General features: G+C 40.1%; 1 protein-coding gene and 1 long non-coding RNA gene across 6 annotated transcripts in view; both read right to left on the bottom strand.

Annotated features, from left to right (window-relative positions):
- Positions 1-24,184, bottom strand: part of FBLN1 (fibulin 1) — a 75,971-nt gene extending 51,787 nt beyond the window's left edge. The window contains exons 1-3 of one of the 5 annotated variants that reach the window (XM_068190454.1): positions 22,831-24,184; positions 10,085-10,184; positions 3,111-3,246 (exon numbers count right to left, since the gene is read on the bottom strand). In XM_068190454.1, coding sequence (XP_068046555.1) covers positions 3,111-3,246; positions 10,085-10,184; positions 22,831-22,906 — 312 coding nt within the window. In that variant the 5' untranslated portion in view covers positions 22,907-24,184. Of the gene's footprint in view, positions 1-3,110; positions 3,247-5,251; positions 5,396-10,084; positions 10,185-18,379; positions 18,468-21,970; positions 22,106-22,830 lie in introns of those variants that run through there. The other 4 variants (XM_068190451.1, XM_068190453.1, XM_068190452.1 and 1 more) reach the window with 4 other exon arrangements.
- On the bottom strand, positions 2,257-3,095 carry LOC137474147 (uncharacterized). The gene is made up of 2 exons (XR_010999178.1): positions 2,692-3,095; positions 2,257-2,608 (listed from the first exon to the last, which is right to left on the bottom strand). It is a non-coding gene; the product is annotated as an uncharacterized lncRNA (long non-coding RNA).
- Positions 24,185-26,410: the final 2,226 nt, after the last annotated feature.

The raw sequence follows: 26,410 nt of genomic DNA, 5'->3' as shown, positions 1-26,410 counted from the left end.
GTAGGCCTCTGCTTCTTAAGTCACCCCAATAATAATAGCAAACTTTTTTCTCCTCTGGTATTAGCAAAATCCCATGCAGCTTCAAAGCCATGCCTTGCTCCTCATGTTTGAATAGACAGTAGACAGCTGTGTCCTACCTGAAATCCTATGATCCCTTGACTGTCTTCTCACAGAAAGGAATAAAGAAGTAAAGTTACATGTGAGAAATTCAAAGATATAATTTTTGATGTGATCAGGAAGCACCTGAAGTTCCTTAGATTAATAATGTCTCTTGATTATGTAAAGTTTACAATAGTTTTACATTTTTCTTATTATTTATGTTTGGATTTAAGTTGCCAGTTTTGGTGTGAATCCTGTAGTAACACTGCTTCTGGTATCTGTCCACAAGAGGTCTCTCCCTTGCTGAAATCCATTAGATGCTAAACAAAAACCCACTAATAATCCAGAGGAATTTTCCAGAACTCTTAAAGAGCTAAAAAAAAAATAAAAATATTTTCAACAGTCCAAAGCAATAAAAGTTTTTGCTCCCCTATGACACACAACCAAAGTATTCATGACAAAACTTTTGAGATAAGGACAGATCTCAACCTTTGAAAATTACCTATGCCAAATTTTGGGGAAAATGTCCAAGTATCTTAAAGGCGGTCAAATTTCTAGAAGCTGAACTCCTTTCTGCAGGGCTGTTGTGGTACAAACTTCCAGAAAATAATTTCTACATCTCGTGTACCAGCATCACATCTGGAAATTGATTGCTTCCTTTTGATAAAGATTTTAAAGATCAATCATTCATTTTGCATCTCTTTTTTTTCCAAGGCTAGAAAAACTATGCTTCCAAACAATCAGAGGAGAAAATTATGCCCATCATTTCCTATGCCTATTACCTTTATTTGTAAAAGCTAAGGCAAATGTTTTTGAGATATGGTCTTTTTATCTTCTTTCCAATCCCAAGTTTTGGATTCCAAGGAAAGATTTGCTGCCTCATTTGCCGCAAAGGGCTGCAATTAATCCTACTAATTGAATTACTAAATCATTCTTTCTGCTTCCTTAAAGGAGACAAAGAAGATCCAAAAGACATGACCTAAGATTTAAAAAATGGACCAACTTAGGCAAAATGAGATTCAGGTTTGTTTACCTGAATCAAGGCACAACTTCCAGACATTGTATGTCTCACGGTGATCAAATTCAAAATGTATTCAACAGAACAGATGATTAATTGTTCACTGATATTAGATCGTAAGTCACCTATGTCCACCATGGATCAGAGCTTACCTTCAAAGATTACCTTACCCTCAGTGAAGCTCTTAAGTGTAGGATGTCCCTGTTAGTGAGTGGAAGGGCAGAATATGACTCATAAAGATTAATTAACTCAGCCTATGTTTATACCAGTAAATTAAACAGGGACAGAATGTGGGCTCAGGGCATTACCCCACAATCACCTGTAATTTTTAAACATCAGCAAGCTTAATGGCAACTAACACCCCATCAGACAAGGCTGGAGTGTGTTCTGAGGCCAGCACAGCCCTCCTACATTGTGTGTTGCAGGGGAAGGACAGCAGCTACGTGACAGCTGTGCTGAGCCACTTCTCAGAGCCAGAGATCGAGGCCCAGTCCAATGTGTTTAATAATAAACTGTCACTGTCAAAATCTGCCATCTTTAAAGAAGTCTGGCCACTTACAAAAACACCATTAAGTCTTCTTCCTCATGCTGACACGCCTACATAGGGAAACATCAGGCAGTTGGTGGGGAAGTGGGTTTCGTTGAACAGCTGCATTCTGGTTTAGAGTTGTCTCCTGGCATGTGGTTAAAAGAGTACTGCTGCTAAAATCCAGTCTTTGGTAACAAGCACTTGGATCTGCAGAGTCCTCACCATCAGTCCTTGTTCATCTGCTCAGAGCCCTTCAAAATATTAGATGGTGAAATATTATTTTGTGCTACATTCAGATTGAGGGGGACATGCTTCCCAGTAGTAAAGGCTCACACAGGAATTCCTGTGCCAAGACCTGAACATCATCAACAAGTGATGCATGGCCCCTCTGGGAGACACCGTGGGACAAGGTAATCTTGCACATGAGGACAGACCTAGGAGAACCCAACAGTGTCAGCCTCATTAGCATGTGTCACCTTTCTTCTACTCCCAGTGAGAACCTGGATTGCCTCCCACCCCCAGAATCAGTGACGTACCACTGACAGGGGGAGATCAAGTCAGCATTTTCTAGAATATGAAACTTGTCAGTCAGACACTGTCTGCCATCCTCTGTATAGTAGATTTTTTTATTTTAACTGAATGAACCATTCAACATCTTGAAGAAGTGGGAAGAACTAAAATCATTCCCATCTGTTCTCATCACCATGGAAAGAAATCCATAACTAGACCAAAGCTGTTCATGACTGGTTCATGGTCAAGGTCATGATCTTACTTGTGGAACTTTTTTCCAAAAATACTCTAAAGAAAGGTGTATCTATGCTCCCTTCCAGGCAGTGAGAGACAAAGACAGTAATAAAGGTGGAGGGCAGGGCACCCTGGGATTAATTGCAGATGCCAACAACAGGCATTTTTATTCTGATACCAAATGCTGGTATCACAGGCTTACAGATCTCTCCATCCAGCTGTAAATCAAAGTCATGTTAACTTAGAACACTTATAGAAACTGGAATTATAAGTACTCTAAGAGGATTAACTTCAGTCCTACCCCTTTGGACCACCAATATTGAAAACCAGTGAGTCTGACCAGTGACCTTAGGCTACAATGCTTTAGTGAAAGCTGAAGTCTGAAATGTATCTGAGTTTCTCACCCATCCATCACTACAGCACTGATGTCTTATTTTCATGCAAAAGTAGTTTCCTGAGCAATTGCCCATTCAAGATTTTCCACCCTTTTGCATTCTCCCCTCTGCTCAGCTAAAATGCAATGTGACAGTCTGCTTTGCTGAACAGGGCTCCATTTCTCAAAGGGAAGGACAAAGAAAACAACCTTAACAGAGACATGAGGTACAGGCAGGAAAAAACCATTCATGCGCAGCAAACTAACTCAAATAACCTTCAGGGCCAACTATAAATAACCTCAATTCCACTTCTTCAAGACAAACAGGAGTATCTCTGATGTCTCACCTTGAAGTATTCAGCTTCACAGGTGGAATTTTTGGCAATGTGTGAGTCACACTCCTCATGTGCATTGGCAAATTCAACCCCATCGGAGCAGGACTGCTTCTCCAGCTGGCTGCGGCAGCACTGCACCTGGGTCATGCTGCAAACAGCATGGGAGAAAGGGGAGAACAATGTCATGTAAGGGTCAAGAACAGATTACAATATACAATTGTTACAACATAAAATATTATCTGGGAGGAGGCAGACTGTCTGTGTGACATAGTTAATACAGTTGCTGATCTACTTTGCAGTCTGTCCTAGCAACATTTTTAAACAAATGGGTAACTTCAACCACACCTGCCTCAGGGCTCAAGGACTTCAGGGCTGCATTCTGGCATGTCTTGTGACAGCTGGTGGCTGAGGAGACTGATGGAAGGGAGAAGTCAGGCCCTGGATCTTGTGAAAGCCTGCAATCCCAGTCTACCCTCGCACCTGATGCCCCAAATCAACAGGTATGGCATGTGGAAGGAAGATCAGAGCATTGTTCTGTGGGACACCTGGAGATAATGGAGAGAAGTGAAGATACCAAGGGAAGGCACAGTGAGAGACAGCAGAGGGTATTGCAAGCAAGAGGAAAAGAAAGAGGAGGGAAATAAAAGTATTACAGGGCAGGGAGATGTGGAGAGGAGACAGGATAAAATTGTGCAGGAAACTTAGCTTTGTTACACTGCTCATTAAATCAATCTATCTCAACGTCAGTGGAAAAACTGGAAACTTGTTCCTGCAAGGGAAAAACATCTGCGTGAGGAGGCTTTAAACTCCTCCAGTCCTGTTGCTACTGTCATGTGAATACAAAGCCCAGTGAAGACCTTTCTCCTCTCCCCACTCTGATTTTATGTGTAACTCTGCTTTGCTGGGTAGTTTTGTGGATAAAGCTCTTCCACCACTACTTTCTGTTACAGACACTGGGAAACAGAGAAAAAATACCCTATACTCCTGAAAATCCTCTATGCCACTGTTGATAATACCAGTGGGTTAGTGAACTACTGAACTACAGGCTTCTCTCACCATCACCTGAGATAAATGGCTTGCATGCATCCCCTCTGGAGGAGCTTGCCTGCTCTCCAGGGCCATAGAATGACCTTTCGGCTCCCAGGTGGTATGAAGGAGTCCCTCAGCTCTAAGGCCAGGCAACTAAAAGCAGAGGACATGTAGGTACTGGGCTCAGATTATACATCTCTGTGCATGTAGGTGAGGCCAGGTTGTCAAGATACATTCCTGAAGATTCCAATTAATATTTATTAGGTTGTACATGGTTCACTTACAACCCAAACCACTCTAGAATTATACAGTTCCATCATTAGTAAGGGTCTGACTGTGCAATTCTCACTTGGACAAAAACAGCCATGATATTTCAATGCATAGGAACTAAAAGCCAGGATAAATTCATGAACAAATTATTCAAAAATGGACTCTAAAATCATAGCAAGAAGTTAAGCCCAGGACAGTAACTTTATTTGGCAGGATATCTGAAGTTTTTGATATCTGATTTAGTTCCAGTTTGGAAGAATATGTAGCTTTTTTGTTGCTGAAATTCCCTCTGAAGCAGAATTTCCATTCTCTGCCCAGCTCTGGGGTGGTCTGACTTTCATGGCTTTGGAAGCCTCTAAAAACTGAACTCCAAGCCCAAGAGTGTGGGAGCTGAGACTTTCCAGCGTCTTTACCCCTTCAGATTCTCTTGAGGAGCTAGATATGTCAGCCACAGACAAGCAAACAAATAAACAATCAACAGCAGTCTTTCAGTAGATCTGTTTGATTCCTGGTGTGGCTTTGTTTTTTTCAAACACAAGCCAACTCTTTGAAATCTCTGAAAAACAGACAATTTCAACCAAAACTAGAAAGTTTGTTAAAATGTTTCCCACAGCTGTATTAATAAGTCATGTGGTCCACCCCAACTGTAATAAGTAATTAAACATCAATTGGATACTAGATTAAAATACCATTTGTTCATTCTGAGAACAACAACAATAAAATCACACTTCATTGCCCAAATCCTACAGCCAAGTTGCACTGGTAGCAAATATTGCTCGAGACTCTAAACACTAGTGTGGCAGTAACAGAGGCAGAAATCCTTGAAAGATGGCAGAGAAAAATGCTAGAAACACCTGCACAGTGCTGGTCTTCCTTTTCCCTCTGCACACCAGCCCAGGTGCTGCTGTTTGCCAGTGATCACCACAAACAGCTCGGCAGGCTACAGGGAGTTTGAGATGAGCAGGGTCTCTCCCTGTCTCTCCTAAGTCACAAGTGTCTCCCTGCATGACAGTCTCAGCTAATACCTGCTCCCTTTCTGCTCTTTCCTGGCCAACAGGACATTTAGATTTGTCTCTTGGGGTTATACCTTCCAGATGTACCATTAAAAGTCTATGGACCATTACAATATTGGACTCTAAAAATAGAGAAAGTAAAGTTAAAAATAGAGAAAGTAAAGTAGTACCTTTCTATTACTCTGGGTTTGGGTTTTTTGTTTGTTTGTTTGGTGTTTTTTTGGGTTTGTTTTTTTTTTTTTTGTTGTTGTTTTTTTTTTTAATTAGGAGTAATACTTTAAAAAGCCAAAAGCTGGATTTTCTTTATCTGTCTTATTCTGACTTTCAGTTAAAAGAGAGCAATAGAATTTTTCTGAAAATAAACAGGTATTCACAGTATGGCAGATATTGTGTAACACTAAATATTGAATCTTTATGAGCATGAGGCCTCATAACTGATATTCATTCAGGATATTGCAGGTAAAACCATGCATTTCTGAAGGATGAGTTTAATTCATGGCTCACTAGTGAACAAAAATCACCAAGACATTTAAAAAATCCTTATTCATTGTTTCAAATGTTGAGCTAAAAGTTATTTCACTACTAGATAATTTGATTATAAATAAAGTTAAGAAATCATGTTTTATATTCTCACTTTGACTTTCTGTTAAAATTTAACCAATGTGGCTGATTTTAATGGAGTTAATTTCCAGATGAAAATCTACACTCCCACTTACATCCACAATATTTTCACATTTATTATTCTCCTGTCTAGAGAATGCACTCCTAAACCAGCACAGATTTCATAATAACCTATTTTTTATTTCTTTTCATAAAATCATTAAAATTTAATTTTTTTTTCTGAAAACAATGTCTTGTCGATCGACTTCTATTACCCTCGGTCTCTCTCATTCTACTTCCTTCAAGCTATGTCTGTGCTATTCATGTGTGCAATGGAAGGTCTTGGACAAAATATCAAAATTAAAAAGAATGATTTTGCAAAAACAAGCTAGGTCTTCCAGCCTTAGATTCTTCAGTGTGCATTCTTGCAACACTAGTAAATAATGCTATTCCTGATGTAATTCCAGAAAGGCTACACATTGTTAAAGGCATGCAAATACCATATGGAGACAGACTGTTTCTGGCATGGGAATTAAGTTCACTCGCTAAGAGCTCTGTGCAGGGGAAGATCTTCACTTAGAAAGGAAGAAGACTTACTGGACAGGTTGAGTTCCAAAATTAACTGGCAGCTCTTTCCAGCTGCCTTGAGTTTAACCACACCACAAGAAAATGAATGAATGCGAAATGACCCACTGTGATGACAGCCAGAGATGTTACTCATTAAAATTCTACACTTGTATTAACTGAGTCACAAAGACACAGAGATAAACACTGACATTCTCCATAGAGATAATGTAATGAGATAAAATCATGTGTGGGGCAAGAAACCACAGTAAGAGGTTGCAGACATTGGGCCCAGAGCCTTGTTTCAGCTTAAAGCAGGAGTAAGAGCAACCAGAGGGATCTTTGCAACTTGTGAACTTCACACATGGTCTGGCTCATCTTGTGTAGGACAAAAAAGTAAGTATGTCTGTATTTTGAACCACACCACACTTGGTAAATGACACTGACACAGCTGGTTCCCTCAGGAACCACAAGGGACTTTGGGAGAAGAGTACTACAGATATGCTGGAACCCAGAACTGTCACCTTGTTTCTGGCATGCACGGCAGATATGAGAATGACAGGGCTGGAAAACAATACTTTCTGTGGAAGACATTTTCCCCATGAGGGTGGTGAGATAGTGGCACAGGGTGCCCAGAGAAGCTGTGGCTGCCCCACCCCTGGAACTGTCCAAGGCCAGGTTGCATGGGGCTTGGAGCAACCTGGCACAGTGGAAGGTGTCCCTGCCCCTGGCAGGGGTTGGAACTGGATGATCTCTAAGGTCCCTTCTAACCCTTCTAACCCAAACCATTCCATGATTTTATGATTACTATGGATGTATTTTAAATGGTTGGGAAACATCCAAGGGCATGCAATTCTAACTCAATAAGGCAGTTGGTTCCTCACACAGGAGACTCTAGCAGCGGGCTTCTTTTGAGGGAGAGACTGAATCTGAAACACCACTGTCACTATTCTAAACAGATGATTCAAAAAAAGCATAGAAATTCTTGCAAAGCATACTGGGGAAAGCACTCATATCCATTCTCCTCTGTGTTGCACAGTCTTTGCACAGTAACTGCAAAAAATCCCTTTTATTTCAGGAATTTTATCAAGCCTGCTCACTTCAGAATGTGTTTTCCCCTTATAGTCACCTGCTAACCTTGCAAACTGAAGCTGAAATATGCAGGGCAAGCAAACCCCCCTGGCATCAAGGCATATGTCTTTCTACTCCCCCCCTTTTCAAGAGCACTCAAGTCAGATGGTCAACACTGCACTGCACTAGATGGTCAGGGGATCCCGCCTGGGGTTTAAACAACCACAGGAATGCTGACATGTAGCCCCCAGCAGCTCCCACTTCATGCAGGAATCTGAGTAGGAACAAAGTCCTTTTGAAAATCTGTGACCAATAAGGCATCTTGTTTCTCAATCCTCTATTCTCACCTGCCTAGACCTCAGCAAGGGCAATGAACCCAGCTCGGTTCCCATCTCTGTGCAGCAGGAATAAATGTAGAACATCAGTGTCAATACCCTCATGTGCCTGCAAAAAGAATCATGCTCCCTCAGTGCTCATCCTGGCTCGTTACACCAGCAATTAGGAATAGAATTTGGCCCTGACCTTTGTGTCTGAAATGGCATCCTGAAGTGATTTTTTCTGTACCTCTCACAGATATGCCAGTTTGCAAATATAACTGGAGTAAAATTATATTGATGTTAAAAAAAATGCTCCAAGGTGCCAATTTTACTTAGTCATTTTTAGAGCAAAACCAAGCTTCATGGGGAGCATGCAGTCATGAATAAATGCAACCAAGCTGAGTTTATCAACTTAAGGTTTTGTCAAGAAGTGCTCATACCTCTCACAGAATGTGTGCCTTTTATTTTACTAGTATAATTTTCTTAACTACATCTCAATTATGCACAAAAGCTAGATGAATCATTAGTGAGTTTTTTCTTATGAAGTCCTAGTGAGTCTCTAAAATTAAAATCTTTTGAAGAATAAATTGTTTGCAGCAGAATCTCAACTCACATTAATCAAATTATTATTAAATCATCAAGATACTCACTTCTAGATTGTTCAGTAAACTTGGTTTCCTGTTTTTCCCGCCTCTGTTTTGTCTGTAATTCTTATGACTCCTCAAGTATTTTCTAAATTGGCATTTATTTCCTATCTGTCAATTATTCTGTGCAAGAGGCTGCTTTTGATGCCAGTATAAATGCAAAAGTCAGAAAACACAGATAGACTTCCCTGGAAGGCACATTCTTTCTGTAATAAAGATCAACTTAACCCTTCTATAATTACCAAGGCTAAATCACACTGCAATCCATTTGAGTAGGGGGGAGCAAAGTAAAGTGTTTTAAATGCAATTTTCTCTGTGAAGCTGCCTCTCAAACTACCAGTTGTTTGCCCCACTAATTAAATGTAACAAGTGAATGTAACAGCAAAAATAATGCAAATTATCATTGACATAAAAAATACAAATGCCACAATAACATAAGAGATACAGTAGAATCAAAATCTTAATTAAACATTTGCTTTCATTATTTTATTTAGTAGATTACCAAAGAGAAATACCCTATCAATTCTCAGCAGAATTAAGAAATCTGTATATTAACCAAAGGGTTCTATTTTCTACAGTCAAATACATTTCATAGAATCACAGAAACACATAATGGTTTGGGTTGGAGGGGACCTCAAAGCTCCTCTCATCCACCCATCCTGCCATGGGCAGGGACACCTTCCACTATCCCATGTTGCTCAGAGCCCCATCCAACCTGGCCTTGGGCACTTCCAGGGATAGGGCAGCCACAGCTTCTCTGGGCAACCTGTGCCATGGCCTTGCCACCCTCACAGGGAAGAATTTCTTCCTAATATATAATCTAAACCTACTCTCTGTCAGTGTGAAGCCCTTGTAAATAGTCTCTCTCCATCTTTCTTGTAGGCTCTTTTCCTAAGCTGAACTAATTAGGAATCTCCTTGAATCGCTCTGTGGGGGAACTTAAAGCTTAAGTCAACTAAGAACCACAAGACAATGACCTGTGTAGCATCACACAAGGCTGCCTCACATATGTACTTATGATTTATCCTGCATAAAGTACACATATGTACTTATTCAAATCACAGATTAGTCATGTGCAGGATCTGCTGCGGTTCTCTATAAACGTTTGCCCAGAAAGGTGGCCAGATTCACAACCAGCTTGGTGACATTAGTGCAGCCATTTTGAGATGTCCTGGCTGCAGGCAGAGCCCAAGCCCCGTGAGCAGAGCACAGTGGGAAAACCTCTGAGTAAGAGGTAACATGCCACATGGGTTAGGGCTGGGTGAATCTATGCTAGACTGACACCAAAAAGTAAAAGGACTTGATTGGATGAAAAGTAGGTATTCAGGAAGTACTCCCCAAGGCTACATATGGAGTTGAAAAGCTAGGATATAAGAGTTGGGTGCTTCATCTTCGAAGTTAGCTTTAATACCTGCCATTCCTATGGTTTCACATTAGAGTATAAACTGTGTTTTAATACATAATGTGTAACTATGTACCTGCATTCTCTAGACTCGGATATTAATGGCAGAGAAGCACATATTCTGTTTTTGTTTGCCCATTCAACACCCTTGTCACAGCATTCTTCCACTGACAGATCTGCAGAAATGAGTAAAGAGAGAAAAACACAATATATTTAATACAACCTTAATAAGTGGTATTACATCTGCCAGTTAAAAAAACACAACCAAACACAAGAAAGTTAGTTTTTCCCTCTTTGACTTACACACAGAACAGAGCACCCATACAAAAAGCAGCCATGGCCAAACAAAGCACCTGTCAGCAGCTTGCAATAAAGTCCAGTGCTGGAGGTTTTCCTTTCTTGGTGAAGCAAACTGCATTTTCTCCTAACTTTTCACACAAAGACACAGCTTAGGGACAGATACACAGAGAGAAACCAGTTCAGATAGTCCTGCTAAATAAAAGAATCTTTGGGATTGCACTCCTTTATTATCAAAAGCAGCAATAGCAATAAGCAACCTTTTAAAATCCTGAAGAATAGAGGTTAAATCAAATACCTGATATGAAAAACAAATTAATCTCATTACAAGCAAATTTGCAGAACTATTTTTTTCCTGAGGTTATTATCCAGTTAATCTGTTTTCAATTTTTTACTCAGAAGTATGTCTGTGCAAATGCAAAAGTACTGTAGAGAGGAACAAAAAGGTATATAGTATTTTGATCACTTAACACATGAAAGAAAAATTAATCCTGTTACCAACTTATACCAACACTGAAACTAAAGGGAACCACCCCGAAGACAATTATTTGTGTAGAGTATATTTTTGCAAGCTTCTAATTTAATAAAACTGAAAACTGTTAATGAACTGACAAGCACTACAGGTTTGCTTCATGTTCCAAGTGCAAAAGTTCACTGCACAGCAGGTGTATCAGAACTTGGAATAAAACATGAGTCACACTTTTCTATTAATTGTCTTTTAGTCTGAACACTGAACAGCTCCTTGTGTAACAAATATGCAAACTGTGTAAAAATCCTGTCTGGTTTTCCAGAGGGACAGCTTTCCAAAGATTTCTCTCTGCTTCCTACGTCTTTTGACTGATGGCCCTGACACGTTTCACCCACGAGCTCTGAGGGAGCGGGATGATGACATTGCCAGGCTACACACAATGATCTTGGAGCTCACGGTGAATGAGAGGAGTTCCTGAAGGACAAAAGAGAACAAGTTTGTCTGATTTCAAGAAGGACAAGAGAGAAGATCTAGGAAACTACAAGCTGGTCAACCTCTTACAGAATCGTGGAATCATTCAGGTTGGAAAAGACCTCTGAGATCATCAAGGAATTCACATGTGGGGAAGGCAAAAGCAGATGAAAACACATAGAGAAGGTAATTCCCTCCAGTAATTCAGGGGGGGTTTTGCAGGGAACAACCTATATTCCCAACTAGTGAATATAATTCAAAGCAAAAATGAAAGAGTTAAGTGAGATTTTAGGATGAATCAGTCATTTTGAGGTAGGTACTCTTAAGGCAGTTATCAATTCTGTAGTGCAAAGCTCTGTAGTATTGCACAGAATTCTGGTTTTCCCTGCTCAGGAAAGATTACATCAAAACGAAAAATGTGTAAAGAAAGATTAGGAGGATGATCAGGGGAATCAAAGTCCTGCTAAATTAGGAGAAACTGGGAGAAACAGACCGTTTTAGGCATAGATAGGTAAAACCTGTGAAAGGGCGTGGTTCCTGTCAACAAAAATTGCATTATTACAGTAAAATTATTGTATCAAGTAAAGCAAACATGTTTTAGTAACAAAATCATTATACTTATAAACAGAATTGTATTTAGTTGTTGGTTTATAACAGTGCTCTGTACACTATGACCCAGGTCATTCTTCTAGTCTTACCCAAAATAATGGTCAAAATTCTGTCATTACTAAGGCAAAGCAATATTTCTCGTGAATCCCTCAGTGTGTCCAGAATTCATTCCAGTGACTGAAAGCTAAGTGCAATTTATAATGCTTTGGATTAAACTAGTCTAATAAATAAAGCTCTGCCTGAAATCCATGCATTTGTGTCTGAGCTCTTCTTTGGGCATAGGGACCCTGTCTGAGGCCTTCCTGCTGACAAATATCATATGCATCAAATTTCATACAAAAGATTACAAATAACCTTATTTTTAGTGCTGCTGTCTGCAATCAATCTTCAATGTGTTGAAAAATGATATACATTTAACTGAAATGCGGAGCTGGCTGCAGGTTTTTGCAGGGCTTTGTACAAATGAGTCTTTAGCCAAGTTCCTCGCCAGAAAGACAATCCCTGGCTCTGGACACAAGTTCTTCCCTCCAAGCCCTGGCAACACACCTCTACTCCAACAAAATAACCCAAGAATTTAAAGCAGGCTAAGCAAGCTTGTCTGAAGGAGTGCATCCAAGCAAAGAAGGATCATGGAGAGTTTGTTGAAGGAAAACTGTGGTCCAGGCCCATTATTTTGGTGACATCACAATTCATATCCTCTAAAGATCCTGCCAGACATCTCCTGAGAATAGAGGGAAGTGAAAAACAAGCAGTAAAAAAAGCGCTCCACCCTCAAGGCCATTCTTCTGGAACGTAAACAATTAAACAGTGAAAAATATTTTCTCTTTGCTTTGCACTTTGGCTTAAAAACTGTAGTTCATGGGCAAATCCCAACTCTTTCAAAATCAAAGTATGTGTCTCACATATTAGGTGCCAACTTGTGATTGCACTGGAAGTGATTGTATTTGGGCATTAAGCGTTGCTAATAAGTATTTAGAAACAGGTCAGACCATCTCCCAGCTCCAGTTTTGTTGCTGATTCAGCTGTACACATGTGCACATTCATGTGGCTCCCAGATGGAAATCCTTGTGCAAAAAGTTCATGCTGAGGCTATTTGTGCTTTCTTGCACCCTCTTCAGGGGACCAAGAGCACAGAGGGGCTGTGGCCTCTCTGCAGCCTCTCCTAACTATGACTTGGTACTGCAGGGCAGGCAAAGAATCAGGCAGTAGGAAGCAGAAGGCAGAAACTACTCTGATTATGACATCTCAAGGAATCTCACTGAAAATAATAGATTTTTTTTCCTTGACCGTAACCACATGTCTCTTACTTCAGCTGGTGGGCTCCTGGCACACCTCAGACCTGCAGTGCCAACGATGATCAAGTAGGAATAACAGTACTGCTCCACTGAACCTGGAGCTCCTTCAGCAATTTTGCCAAGAGCACAATGTTTCAAGCAAATCAGCCAGAGTAATCTCAGGCATCCTAAAGACAAAGTTGTCATGGGAAATGCTGGTGACATCATCTGTGTTCAGATTAAATGTGCCATTTTATTTGGAGGGAGAAACCCTACAGGAAAGTTGCAACATGCAAGAACACAGTGTCAGATCCATTTTGTAAAATTGAGGAATACTGATTCAGCTTTCTGGTATCACAAGACAGAAAAATATGAGGATAAACCAGAGTTCTGTTAACAGGGGAGCACGTTAACTTCCTTTTCATCAAATACAGTAATTTTGCAGGCTTACTGTTTCGTTCAGAAAATCCCAGGTTTATTTTGGACAAAATCCAATGCAGCTTTATCACTACTTTGTTCCTGTACAAAGGTATGTGCAGCAGGGCGTCCAAAATTTGAGCTCTGTTAGTATGGTAACAGCAAGGATGCCTGTCCTAGTGGATACCTGGTGTATGTTGGATTGTGAGAGATATTTCAGGAGTCTTGGGAAGGAGACAGCAAAAACACAGCTGGGACTAAGTTCTCTAATTTTACAAAAGATCTCATGAAGAAAATCTATCAGATAGGGCATAATTAAGGTCAAAAATATTCAACTATTATGTGCACATGATGCATTCGTATGCTGGTTCGAAACTATGTTTACACAGACATGATGTGTACAAGAAAATGTTTTTTAAAAAATATTTTTTTAACAGGATTGCCATAACTTGTGGGAGTTCAAAGCAAGAAATGAGGTTAATATCTGCATAACCTTAGATTTCTGTGTTGCAATAACTGCTTATTCAGCTGCTGCAGTGAATATTTTCTGCAAAAGAAAGATAAGATGAAGAACGTTACCCAAAAGCATGATTCCTGGAATGAGAAGCCCTGAATTGTTTCCTGTGCCAATGATAAGCAGGAGTAAAAAGAACTGGATAAATTTCATAGCAGTAGCATTCCAGCTACATCAAAAAGGGAGGTTTTTTTTTTAGGTAACAACCTACAAGAGCAGCTATTCTCCACTGTTGCCTCTATTGGAAAGGCCTACATAGAGTCCAGGATTGGATAGCTGCTCATTACTTGCTCATCTATGGAACAGTTATCACCCTGATGGTGAAACCAAACCAAAGTGACACCTGAGCCTAGGTGGGCTCGCCAAGCCAGTGCCAGTTAGGATTGCCTGTTCTTCAGGGCAGTCAATGATGTGACCCTCAAATTCCTTGATTTCCCAAGCCACATAAACAGCTGTAGTTGGGTATAGATTTGGAAGTGAGTCCAGGTCAAGGGGTCAAAATCACACCTTCTTATTAAGATGCTTATAATCCTTTAAGCACATGAATTTATTATGTTTGCAAAATGTGAGAGGCAGATTTTCCATTCACTCAGTTTACTCTGTAAGAGGTTCATCACTGCGGAATGTGAGAAAACAAAACATGATCATCACTTCTCAGCATAGGATACAGGCAACAGATAGACTCTGTGAGAGCTCAGCACTAATCCAACATGTTTCAGTAACAGTGTGTCATGCAGAATTTTTGGAACTTGTGATTAACAGCAGGCACACACTGGTTTAGGTTTCCAGTAAGAAAACCACTTTCAACAGTCACTGTGTACCTTTCTGATAAAACCTCTCTTGTCCTGTCCAGAATCCATCTCTCTCTAGTGATGCTTATTCATCTAATTGCCAGCTGGAAAAAACTCCAAATCTACTTACAGAATTTGATCATCAGAATGACAGATTGGCCAGCCATAATACTCAGCGTCACATAATACTCAGAGTCACATTCTTTGTCTTCCAATCTCCCTTTCTGCATTCTCACAAAACTACAGCAACGGCATATCCCTTTAACCAAGGCTCCTCTCTGCTCTACATTCAGGGCAAACAAAGTGTGCTTGGCCTCGTCTGATATACCAAATTAATTCCTCCTGAACAATGACACTGGTCTGTTATCAGGTGGACAGAGTCAGCTGCTTCTGTAGCAGGGACAACAGTGCTGGCAGCTGGGATGTGCACTCTTCATTTTTTCCTTCTTCTTACAACAAACTGTGGAAATGCTCTATTTGGCAATACAAACACACTCTGGCTGGCCACTTAAGGTATTGAATAGACCTAGAGACATGTTTAGACAAGAGGGAAGCCAGCTGACTTCAAAGGTCCAACTGGTAACTAACGAGACAAATACAGCTTTACTCATCTTCATATTGTGTGTAAACCTAGGGATTGGGCACACAGAGTAGGGGAAAGGGTGAAGGAGACCTGAAACCATGAAAGAGAAAGATGTACAACAGAAAATCTGGCCCCATGATTCCCTGAAACAAATAGTTTGAACCAGAAGTAAAGGAGCAAAGCAGGGGAGCATTATCATTCTTCATCTGAGACAATGTGAGTATGTAATGGACCTCTTCAGAATGGAGTTGGAATGAAGATGCCTCTCTTCCATTTTGCATTAAAAGAAAGAAGCAAAGTGAATAGAAGCTTTTCGTTTTCTGTAGAGGAGAGCTGGTTCACCTCAAGACTGTTCATCAAATACACCAAAAGGCTGATGGGGTATAATGAGCAGACACAGCTAAACTGTGGCACTAGTCATCTTTGGACAGTAAGATATTCTTGGTCATTCTACTCAGTTGTTCTTACAGGCCCCCTTAAAGACTAAGGCAGCCTGAACTTCTTAATAAAAGCATAAAACTTGGAGCCAGGACACCCTCTCTCCTAACACCCACAGCAGCAGGGGCCAGGAAGAATTCTCCAACATATATGTTGTAGGATGCAAAGCTGTGTTCCTCACCAGCTGTCCCTTTCCTGTCCTGCTGTAGTCCCTCAAAGAGGATCTGTGACTTTGGGCTTCTCTCCTCCAAGTATGAGGGGAAATACTGGAGCTTTACGGTGTGATAGACAATCACTCACTTCACATACAGCTAAAAAAATACTACATCCTTTCTAAACATGTTTAAAGAGTTTGAACCTTTACTTTCAGATGGATTCTCAGCTGAGTGTGATTATTTCAGGACAGCTGAAATCACTGAAGAAACCCAGTTAACACAGTAACTAAAGCAGCAGCACCCTAAAGGAAATGCCTGGTATGTTAGTGTGTTTTGTGGTTGGTTTGAAAACGGCCAACATTTTACTGGAAATTTTTTAGTTCTGGAGAATACTCATTTATTGGGAATGTGACTCTGGTAGCACCAGCAATGGCCATCACACAACTAGGGGGATTTTTCAGATACAGCCAAACCTCATTCTGTGCTGTGAGATATCTGTGTGCTGTTTACAAAACAAGTTCTTAAAACCTTCCATGGCAATAGTTGGTTGTGAGAACAGGCCTGACAGAGGCAAAGCTATGGTGCAACATCCATTATGTCCTTAGTGTCCTTTTATTATGCCTTGGGTCTAAAAAGAATCTTCCTAAAAGTAGGCAACTGGCTACTAAAAATTAGAAAAGACAACTCTATCAATTGCAGGAATAAGGCACCTTAGATACATATATTTCTGTCTGTATCTCAAAATGTCAGAAAAGATAATGATATAGAAGGCCTCAGGAGGTTATCTTGTCTTACTCACTACTTTCAGGGAGACCTGATAAAATTCAGTCACTTGTGGGCAGAGTTCTATGTAATTGTTTAAAATTGGTATTGAGTGAGGCTGATTCCAAAACTTGTCTAGGCAATGTGCTCTTGTGCTCCAAGATCTCATTCATTCAGCAACAACAGAAATTTTTTGATAATATATTACCTCACTGTTCACTCCAAAAGCGCATTTCAAGTCATTCTTTTGTTATTACCTCTTATACACCCGACCTTTTGTGTACCTGAAGACTGCTGCTCCCTGAGGATGCCTTTTCTGGGAACAAATTAATACCTATTTTTTCATTTTCTGGACAGGTTATTTTTTGGGCTTCCATGAGAAGGCTGAAGATCAAAAGGCATTAGGACTAGAAGAATAAAGACTGTTCTGAAAATTTCTAGAAGATATGAAAGTATTGAGAGAAACTTGGAGTCCACTGAATCAGCATTGTGTAAACAGCTTAGAACATGTAGTTTCTGTCCCAGACTTTACACACTCACAAGAACATGAAAAAAGATGGAGCATTCACAGCTCTGATGGACACAGGTGAACTAAAGAACCCAGACTCACCAAGATGACATGGAAGGACATACAAAAAAAGACTCATAATTGGAAGAACTGCAACTGCTCTGCCTGACAAACGCATGCTAAACTTTGCCCTTCACTTTCCCCGCTGTGAAAAAATCATGAAAATAATGAAATAACTTCACAGGAAAAATGCCAAATAGGGCATTCTCACTTAAGAGCAAATTTTAGTCTTGATTTCTCATTTCAAATAATGAAAAAGTGTGTGATTAGAAATTTTTATTTAGGGTATTGAAATTAATTTATTATTAGCCCTGTTCATTTGTATAAAGGCCATGACCCAAAAGTACAGCAATAAAATGACAGTCTTTAGGTAGACCTCAAAGAGCTTTGGATTGAGTCCAAGTATATGTATATATCCAAAATAAAGCTATTTAAATAAGGATATAAGAATGTGACAGAGTAGCACATCTCAGAATATCGAACGTATATGCTCAAGCATTTCTATTGCCATAAAATTATTCTATTTCTATTGCTATTCCTGTAAAATGATTACAGGAAAAACATTTTCACACTGGGATTTCTGTATTTTCATCTGACTAGAAAATTAATAATAACTATGCTTTTATATACTGCTAAAGTAAAATATATCTAGTCTGTAGGCAGCATATTTATTGCTGAATATAAAAAATTATGGACAAGGATGAAAAATTCTCATATTCTAGTATTGCCATATTTAAAGAATAGTCAGGAAACACTAAGCAGATGGAATAAAATTTATAGCACAATGGGTCAAGGTTCAAGTATGGAAGGAACAACAGACTTAACAGAGCAGGAAGAAAATACAGATCCTTTTTTTGCATATATGTAACAATTCTTTAGGGAAGGTTTCATTTTAGAGAAAACATTACCAGAACTCTTACATGAGACTTTCCTAATTTTACAATTATCTATACTGAGCCGCAAATCAATATCTATCTCTCCCAGATTCTCTTACTAAGCATTTATATTAGAAGTACTCAGTACCTGAAATATAGTCAGTGACAAAAGCAAAGCTGGAAGGTGGCAGTATTTCCAATGGATGTACCGCAAGTAGCATTTGTACATTAGATCTTTCCAAAGCTTCATAAATCCTTGGAAACACCCTAAAAAGCTGGAATACACTATACAAAATATTTCTACATCTGTACACTTGCGCAGTGATAAAAAAGATCTTTTCTAGTATTGCTTTGTTTAATTCTAAGATTAAAGTGTCAATCCAGATTTTGACTAGACTCTAAACCAAACCATTTGTTGGGGAACATACTGCACCCTTGTGCAGCATCACTCATTTGTGGTGCTTCCATAACCCAGAAAACAATACTTGCTATATATACTTCCTATACCTGTGTACTCAGTACCCAAAACTACATCAGCATTCTTTGATTTAAAATGTAACAGTAATTTGATTAACTAAAAAGAGTATGAATGAAAATCCCTGAGAATCTTGATATTTATTTTCTTCTTAAGATACAGCAGCACATACTTCAAATCCATAAGGCAATTTCTCAAAACTTTTAAGTCTGAAGTAGTTTATAATAGGTACAAATCAGAGACTAAGTACTCCTTAGTGCTGGGGGAAAACAGAAATGTTGCTTGCTTTAAAATGTGAACAGAAGAAACTTAATGAACTGCCTCAGCCGAAGATTTGTTGGTATATTGAGGAGTGTACAAACATGGGAGATGCTTAAGACCTGCTGCATCCTGTTGATCAGAGAAGATTTTCAACACAATTTGTTCTGGACTGTTCTCTGGCTCACCAAATGACAAGTAACCTTTCCAAGTCTGATAAACATGCAGGTGACTGTCACAATTTCCCCCTCACAGTACACTCTCTCACCTTAAATCACCCAGTATATCATCTTAGTAGATGATCCTTCTCCGTTATTCTGAGCATTTCTAAGCTAATTTTTATTCACAAAATATTATGGCCAGTAATTCTAGCCATTTTTTGGAGCTCTTCACTGATCTGTACTGATTTTTTCTCTCATTTTTAGGCTTTTTGCTTGTTGTGTCTTCTTCTTATGTTTTCTCTCTTGCTCCTGACAATTTCTTCATGGATTTCTTTGCAGACGATTTTTCTATTCTTTCTTACCCTGCAATCTTCTCAACCTTCTGCTTCTACTTCTACATCTTATCTTGGAGCAATGCTATCCAACCTCCCAATTTAATTGTGTGATGACTTAACTATTAAAATCTCACTCCTGGCCTATCTCCTTCCATCAAATCTACACAAAAACACAAGTGCCTAACACTTCCAGAGTGCTCACAAACTTCTGCCTATTTTGGTTGCAGTTATTTTTTAACTTCAGTCATTTTCTTTGCTTCCTGTAACAGTCAACCATCATTTTCTGCTACATTTTCACAAAAGCTTTCGTTCATTTATCTCTTTCCTACTAACCCACTGTGTTACCATTGAAATTCTTGTCTGTGCCCTGAAGTTATTTTATTTGGATTTCACCTCTCTCTTTCTTGGCCTTCTCTGTTTCATCCCTTTTTATTCTCTACAGATATTTTACAAATCAAGTAAACCCAGATTCTCTGCTTACTGAATTCATTTTACCACCTACTTCTTTAGAAGTATCCATAACTCAAAAACCCAAACTCAAAATCTTTCATAGTCCCAGTTAACTATTTCAGTCAAGTCCCAGAGGGCTAAAACCCATCTTTCATTTCAGAAAAGAGTAATAGAAGTACTGTAGAACAAGTTGGTCTTAACACAACTATTTATTGAAAACACATGTAAAGTTGATATGAAATTTGAAGAATGGGCTAAAGTAGGATGACAAATAAATAACTTTTGAAAATGCATTGCCCTACTCTCAGATAATGCATGAAACCTCGCAGAACAATATAAATATACTGCAGTAACTTGATAAGCTGGTTTATGGGGGTTTCTCTTGGATTTCACTAACACGTCTGCTTTCAATTACACAGATGAAAAACAAAGAGCTTTAACATCTTGCTCTTCTCCTGATTGCAATAAGATGTCACTTCTGAAAATGGCTTCAAAACAAAACTCAACTAAAAACTCAACTAAAAACTAATTTAGACATAGCACTCATGTTTTAGAACTGGTAGTATGTGATTTTTTGGGGCAGATTTTATCTGTGGTAACACACAAGAAAGCACAGATTTAGCCTTTTATGTGTCCTACCTCCACCCATATACTTCTTATAAATGTACTGTTATAAAAGCAGATGTAAAAATCATAATCTTAAAATAAAACTCATTCCACAAAGTCAGTGGAACAATTTTTTTATTACAACAGTAAGCTTCCCCTGAATAGACATGCTTCCAGATGTTTAGTGAGTTAAAACTGTGCCTGTAGTACCAAGATGTGCCAAAGAGAGAGTTACACTATTGAACTATTAATACACTGACTGGCCATGGTGATGGAATTCATCTTCTTCATTTTATGGTAGTTGATACATCTTAAGTAAGGCAATGTTTGCAGTAAAACAAAGTTGTATCGTGAAATTGTTTTATAGTTTTAAGATCCTTACTCTTGCAAAGAATGATGTACAGACCCTATATTAATATGCACTGGGCAGTTCCCCTGAAGGCAGTCCCTTCAGTTTCTTCAGAATGAAGACTTTAAGAGCTACTGATGATTTGATGATTCATTAGTAAGGGAAAGCAATTAAGAAAACTGATGGCAACAAATTTAGAAGAAAACTGTATTTCATAAATACACTATCCTAGTAACTTGGCAATTGTATCTCTATAGCACATAGGAACTCCTCTTTGCTCCAAGGCCCCTCCTTCCAGACCTTCAGGGGAGCACAGGCTCTGCCCCAAAGACTTCAACAACATGATTTCACCATGTAATTACTTAATTTACCTCTAAAATTATTATTCAATATTCATTACTTATTTCACCCAAGCGAAGTCTACTCTTTAAATGCTGATCTCTTAAGCAAGGATCCTCACCTGCTTTCAGACATTTAAATCTAATTTTATCCAGTGTTCTGTTAAGTTTTAAGAAACAGAAATTCTCCATCAAATTAGAGTATGGATTCTAATTTGGAAATCAAACTCTAATATATATTTTATTGCTAATTTTTGTGTTAAAAAAAACTTTTTTAAAACTGAGCTTATAGATCTAATGACTTCTAGTTTTCTGAAAAGTTATCCAGTAACTAAGATTAAATGTACAGAGGTTACAAACTGAAATTATTCATGTTCTACAATAATGTTGAATGCTTAAAATTACTATGTCTGCTCACTGTGACACATCAAAACAACATATTTGCTGATGTACTCTGTTGTCTAAGGCAAAGCAGGAGCTATTTTGATTCTGGAGGTGAATGCTGGTCTTCTGACCATTTCATTCTGTTCCTCTTTAAAATGAGCACTACAATCTCTTTATCAAAGCAGGTATTTTGACAGATATCTGTGACAAGTGCTCTGCTATATGAAAATCCAAGACTCAAGACACTGTGATAGTAACAAATTATTTACTTCACTGGCTTTCGTCTGCCTAGGCCAGTGACCATGTGTTTCCAAGTACTTGCCCAGAATGTAATGAAACCTCAATGGACCTCTTGGGGTTACTCTAATGGAAAAGTCACTTACCTGTTAGCTGTGATAAATTCATTATCACCATAGGACAAATACTTTCTTTGTCATCTCCTACAAATTAACATTTGCATGAGATTTCTACAATGAATTAATCAAGTTCACATCCTCTCTTCGGATAGTACTAAGAGATCAGGAAAAAAGTGTGCAGTATGGAAAAGGAGTCATGGCTGGGATCCAGATCCCTGTTTTCAACAGCAACCACATCACACGGTATCATTCTTAAATGCTCCACGTTTTGTCTCCAAAAAGCCTGCATCCTTTGCTCCGCTATTCCTCCCTCTCCTCTGGGATTCCACTTAACTGCTGGAGCAGTTTCCCGTGCTTTTCGGGTGCTGCTGTGTATCCGGCAGATCAGAGGGGTCAGCATCTGCTGCCCGCCGCTTTCGGACCCATCACTTCGCGCGGTGCCACCGCCGGGCTTCTCTCGCTGGGGACGAGGGGCACCGTGCGGTGGCCACCCCGACATGTCGCGATTCCTGTGATATCCACCGAGCTGCGCTGGATCCCGGGTGGGGGTGTCCGTCGGGCAAACCGACTCACCCTTTCCCCGCGGCACAGCCCGTCCCGTCCGGCAGAGCCTCGTACCGAACCTGCCCGGGGGCAGCGGGACCGCCGGGGGCAGCGGCGGGGCCGGTGCACACCACGCCTTTCTACTCACTTGGACGTGGCAGCGGCGCTTTAAAGCCTGCCCGGAACGTCCCGGGACACGGGGAAGAAGGGGGCCCCATCCCCCGGCAGCGCGGGGGACCCGGTGGGAAGCCCCGCAGCCCGTCCCCAGGAGCCCGCAGCCGTCGGCGGGTCCGACCGGGGCAGAGCGCGGCGGCTCGGGGGGCTGGAGCCGCTGCCGCACTTACCTTGTCCCCGGAGCGAAGGCAGCAGCGCCAGGAGCAGGAGCAGCCGCAGCGGCCGGGCCCCGCCGAGGTTGTCCATCGGCGGGGAGCGCTCGCTCCGAAATGGGTCTCGGCTAGCCTGCGGCGTCCAGTGGGCTCTCCCTTTTCGCTTGCTGCTGCTGCTGCTGCTGCTATCCCAGCCGCCTAAGACCGGTTGGAAAAGAGCTGGATGGAACCCCCCGCTCGGTGGGCTTTACAAATATTTAATTCAGTGCCTGCCCGCTTAATTATACAGCGCGCAAGTGCTCGGCAGAACAGAGCCGTCACCGCAGCTCGGAGGCACGAACCCTGTTGCTTCTGATACCCCGCCGCCCCCACAAGCTCTGAAAGTGACTCCCTTGAGCTCGGAAAGCGGCAGATCCTCAGCGTGAACCTCGGGCCGACGTGACTAATTCTGCGAAAGAGAAGTGCAGCGACTTCTCTCGTTTCCAAGTAGGAGAAAACCACAAACAAAGGCAAGGCAAAGCAAAATAAAACAAAAGAAACCACCTAGCAGAGGTTTAACCTCTAAAGGGGAAATATTCAACCCCTCCTTCTAGGTCTTTCCGTGGATTTTACCCCAATACAGCTTTTGTCAACCAAATACGAGTTTTAAAAGGAGAGAGATTTTAGAATCTTTCAGTGAAATTCAGAGGGGAAAATAAAAATCCCTTATTCCCTCCCCCTACTCTTAAGAAGTCAGGATAAGAATTTCAACCCAAATTAGGCAGCTTTGCTTTCTCTCGCCTCCCTTCTTTTTCATCTTCTTTTTTTTTTTTTTTTTTTTTTTTTTTAACCTACTTATCTTATTTAAACAGGAACACAAACACTGATAGTGGTCAAAGGACCCAGTTGGCAATGCTGTTGCTGAGATCTTTCAGATAATGAGAGGGATAATATTTGCAGGCAAATGGAGATGGAAACACACACAGAGTTCAACACAGCTGTATACTTTGCCCTCGATTTTACACAAACAAAGAGCTGGAAGTCATTGTGTGTTTGCTTGCTTGCAGGTTGTGCCACGTGGACTCTGATTGGGCTATTCTTCTTGTAACTACTCAATAATGCAACTTTTGAGTATCTCTTCTCAAAATATCCAAACGGAAAGTGTGTTTAAGGCAGTAAGAGTTGAACTGTGTGTTCTCCTCCACACTAAGTTATTTGTACTTTTCTAACACAAGAACATAAATACTGCCATAAGGCCAAGAGTCCAGCTATCTCAATAGCCTGTCTTCAGCCACAGTTGTAAAGTAGTGAAAGAGCATGAATAAGGAAAACACACGTGATAAATGTCACAATTACTCCCCCAGCCTTCAGTTCCTTTGAGTTTGGAGCATTTCCTCAGTGAAATGTGTACTTAGTAGCCCACAGTGAATTTCTATTCCAGGTATTTATTATGTCTCCTCATGAATTCTTGTAAAACTTTATCATCCAAAATACCCTCTGGCAGCTGGTTTCATGGACTTACCAGTGGCTGTGTGAAGGGCCATTTCCTTTTGTTTCTTTTGAACCTGGTTCCAACGCCCTTCTGGTGCTGCCTCCCACATATACTGCAGAAAGAGTTATCCAAGAACTGACCTCCATCCACACTCAAAATGCCCACACTGTCTTCCTTTAACTGCTGGGGTTTGTTTTTTGTTTGGTTTGTTGTTTGGGTTTTGGGTTTTTTGGTTTTTTTTTTTTTGGTTTAGTTTTGTTTTTTGGGGTTTTTGTGAAGGTGTTTTTGGGGGAGGTTTGTTGTTTTGGGTGGGTTTTTTGTTTGGTTTGGTTTGGTTTTTTTGGTGGCTTTTGTTGTTTTTGATGGGTTTTTTGGTTGGTTTTCTCTCTATTTTATTGGGAAGGGGCAGCTGGAAAAGTGGAAGAAGGACAGATGGCTGATTTTATTGGGGGGGGGGAATTTTAATTGGGGGATTTTCTACATAAGCATGTCTATTACTCTGTCTTCTTTAAATGCCCTAATTCAGTTTAAAAGGATTTTACATCAGTTACAGTGGGACCTTGCCAGTGTTTCATTCCAACCTCCAAGTTACCATTTTTCATGTATCAGACAGCTGGGAGAGACACCTAACAAAAATTACACCTTGTCTAAAATTCGTGCCAGTTTACTGAACCAGAGGAATCCCCTCTATAGTAGTTCTGGTTTCAGTTCAATATTGCCTTATTTCACTCTACATTATAACCTCCCCTAATTGATTAAAGGTGGATAGAAAGAACTTCACCCAGCATGCCTAAAACAGTGTAGAGTCATACATAATAGCCTGTCCACACATGGAGTTACCCTGATTAACACCATGTGTGGACATTTTTACTCCAGAGTAAGAATTCCTTGTTCCCATTCAGTTTGCTATCGCAAACTATACCAGAAATGAGGCAAATTTAAATAAAAGTTTAAGAGGTATTTCTAGAAAACATTATGGCTATGGCCATCTGCAGATCTGACAATAGTTTTTTTCCTTGGTTTGGGGTGGGGTTTTTTGCTTAATACACATTTCCACTATAAATTGGCACTCTCACCTACAGTCAGATTGAGAGGCCTCAAGTACATGTGATTCCAATTACCAATTCTAATTCCAATTACACGTGACCCCAAGTTTTGTAATGAGCTGAGCCATGCACTGCAGGCTCAATCCAGAGGTTCTGGGAGTCAATGGAAAGCAAGGGCTTGTGAGAGGGAACATTTTGCATAACAACATTTTTTTTCTTGTATCTGTTTGTAAAGGCTGTGTAATCTTTTGTGTAGCTCTAAAACAAACAAATTCTTTATTGAGGATTTTGTTTCTACTTCAGAAGAATAAAAATAATTTGCAGAAGCTCAGATTAATGAGTAATGACAGCGTAACAAATAATTGTGCAAGTAATTTCCAAGGGTCCTGTTGAGGGTAGATACATGCAAGTAGATTGACAAAGAATTTAGAATTACTTTATCAAATCCAGCCATCTATGGCAGCAGGTTCACAGCTCCCATTTGGCTACTTAGGAATTCTTGAGATGGCCTGATTAAGTCTCTATAAGGGCATCGACCTCTGTCTAATGAACAAATAATTGGGCAAGTAATTTCCAAGGGTCCTGTTGAGGGTAGATACATGCAAGTAGATTGACAAAGAATTTAGAATTACTTTATCAAATCCAGCCATCTATGGCAGCAGGTTCACAGCTCCCATTTGGCTACTTAGGAATTCTTGAGATGGCCTGATTAAGTCTCTATAAGGGCATCGACCTCTGTCTAATGAACAAAGCTGACACAAAGTCCCAGCTGTTGTGCCTTCCAGCTCATCCCTTTTACTGCAGCTCCCAAAGCCTGATTTTTTTACCACTCCACCTATCTCTCCCAGAAATTGAGTGAAAGAAAGAGAAATGAAACTGCATTATCTTTCCTGTTTTCAGGAAGAACGTTGCAAGGAATTTAATAGACTCATCTAGAAATTAAATCTAACTGTAGATTTGTAACTGCAAAGAGAAACTCCTTGGGCCCTATAGCAAAAAATGAAGCTATATATTGGCTCTTGTTATGTGGTGCATTAAAGATGCATAAAAAGGCCTCTTTTCCTACTTAATAGGAAGAATA

The sequence above is a fragment of the Anomalospiza imberbis genome, chromosome 5 (assembly GCF_031753505.1).
Source record: "Anomalospiza imberbis isolate Cuckoo-Finch-1a 21T00152 chromosome 5, ASM3175350v1, whole genome shotgun sequence".
In the NCBI taxonomy this organism is placed as follows: domain Eukaryota; kingdom Metazoa; phylum Chordata; class Aves; order Passeriformes; family Viduidae; genus Anomalospiza; species Anomalospiza imberbis.
This window is presented reverse-complemented; position numbering and strand designations above follow the sequence as displayed.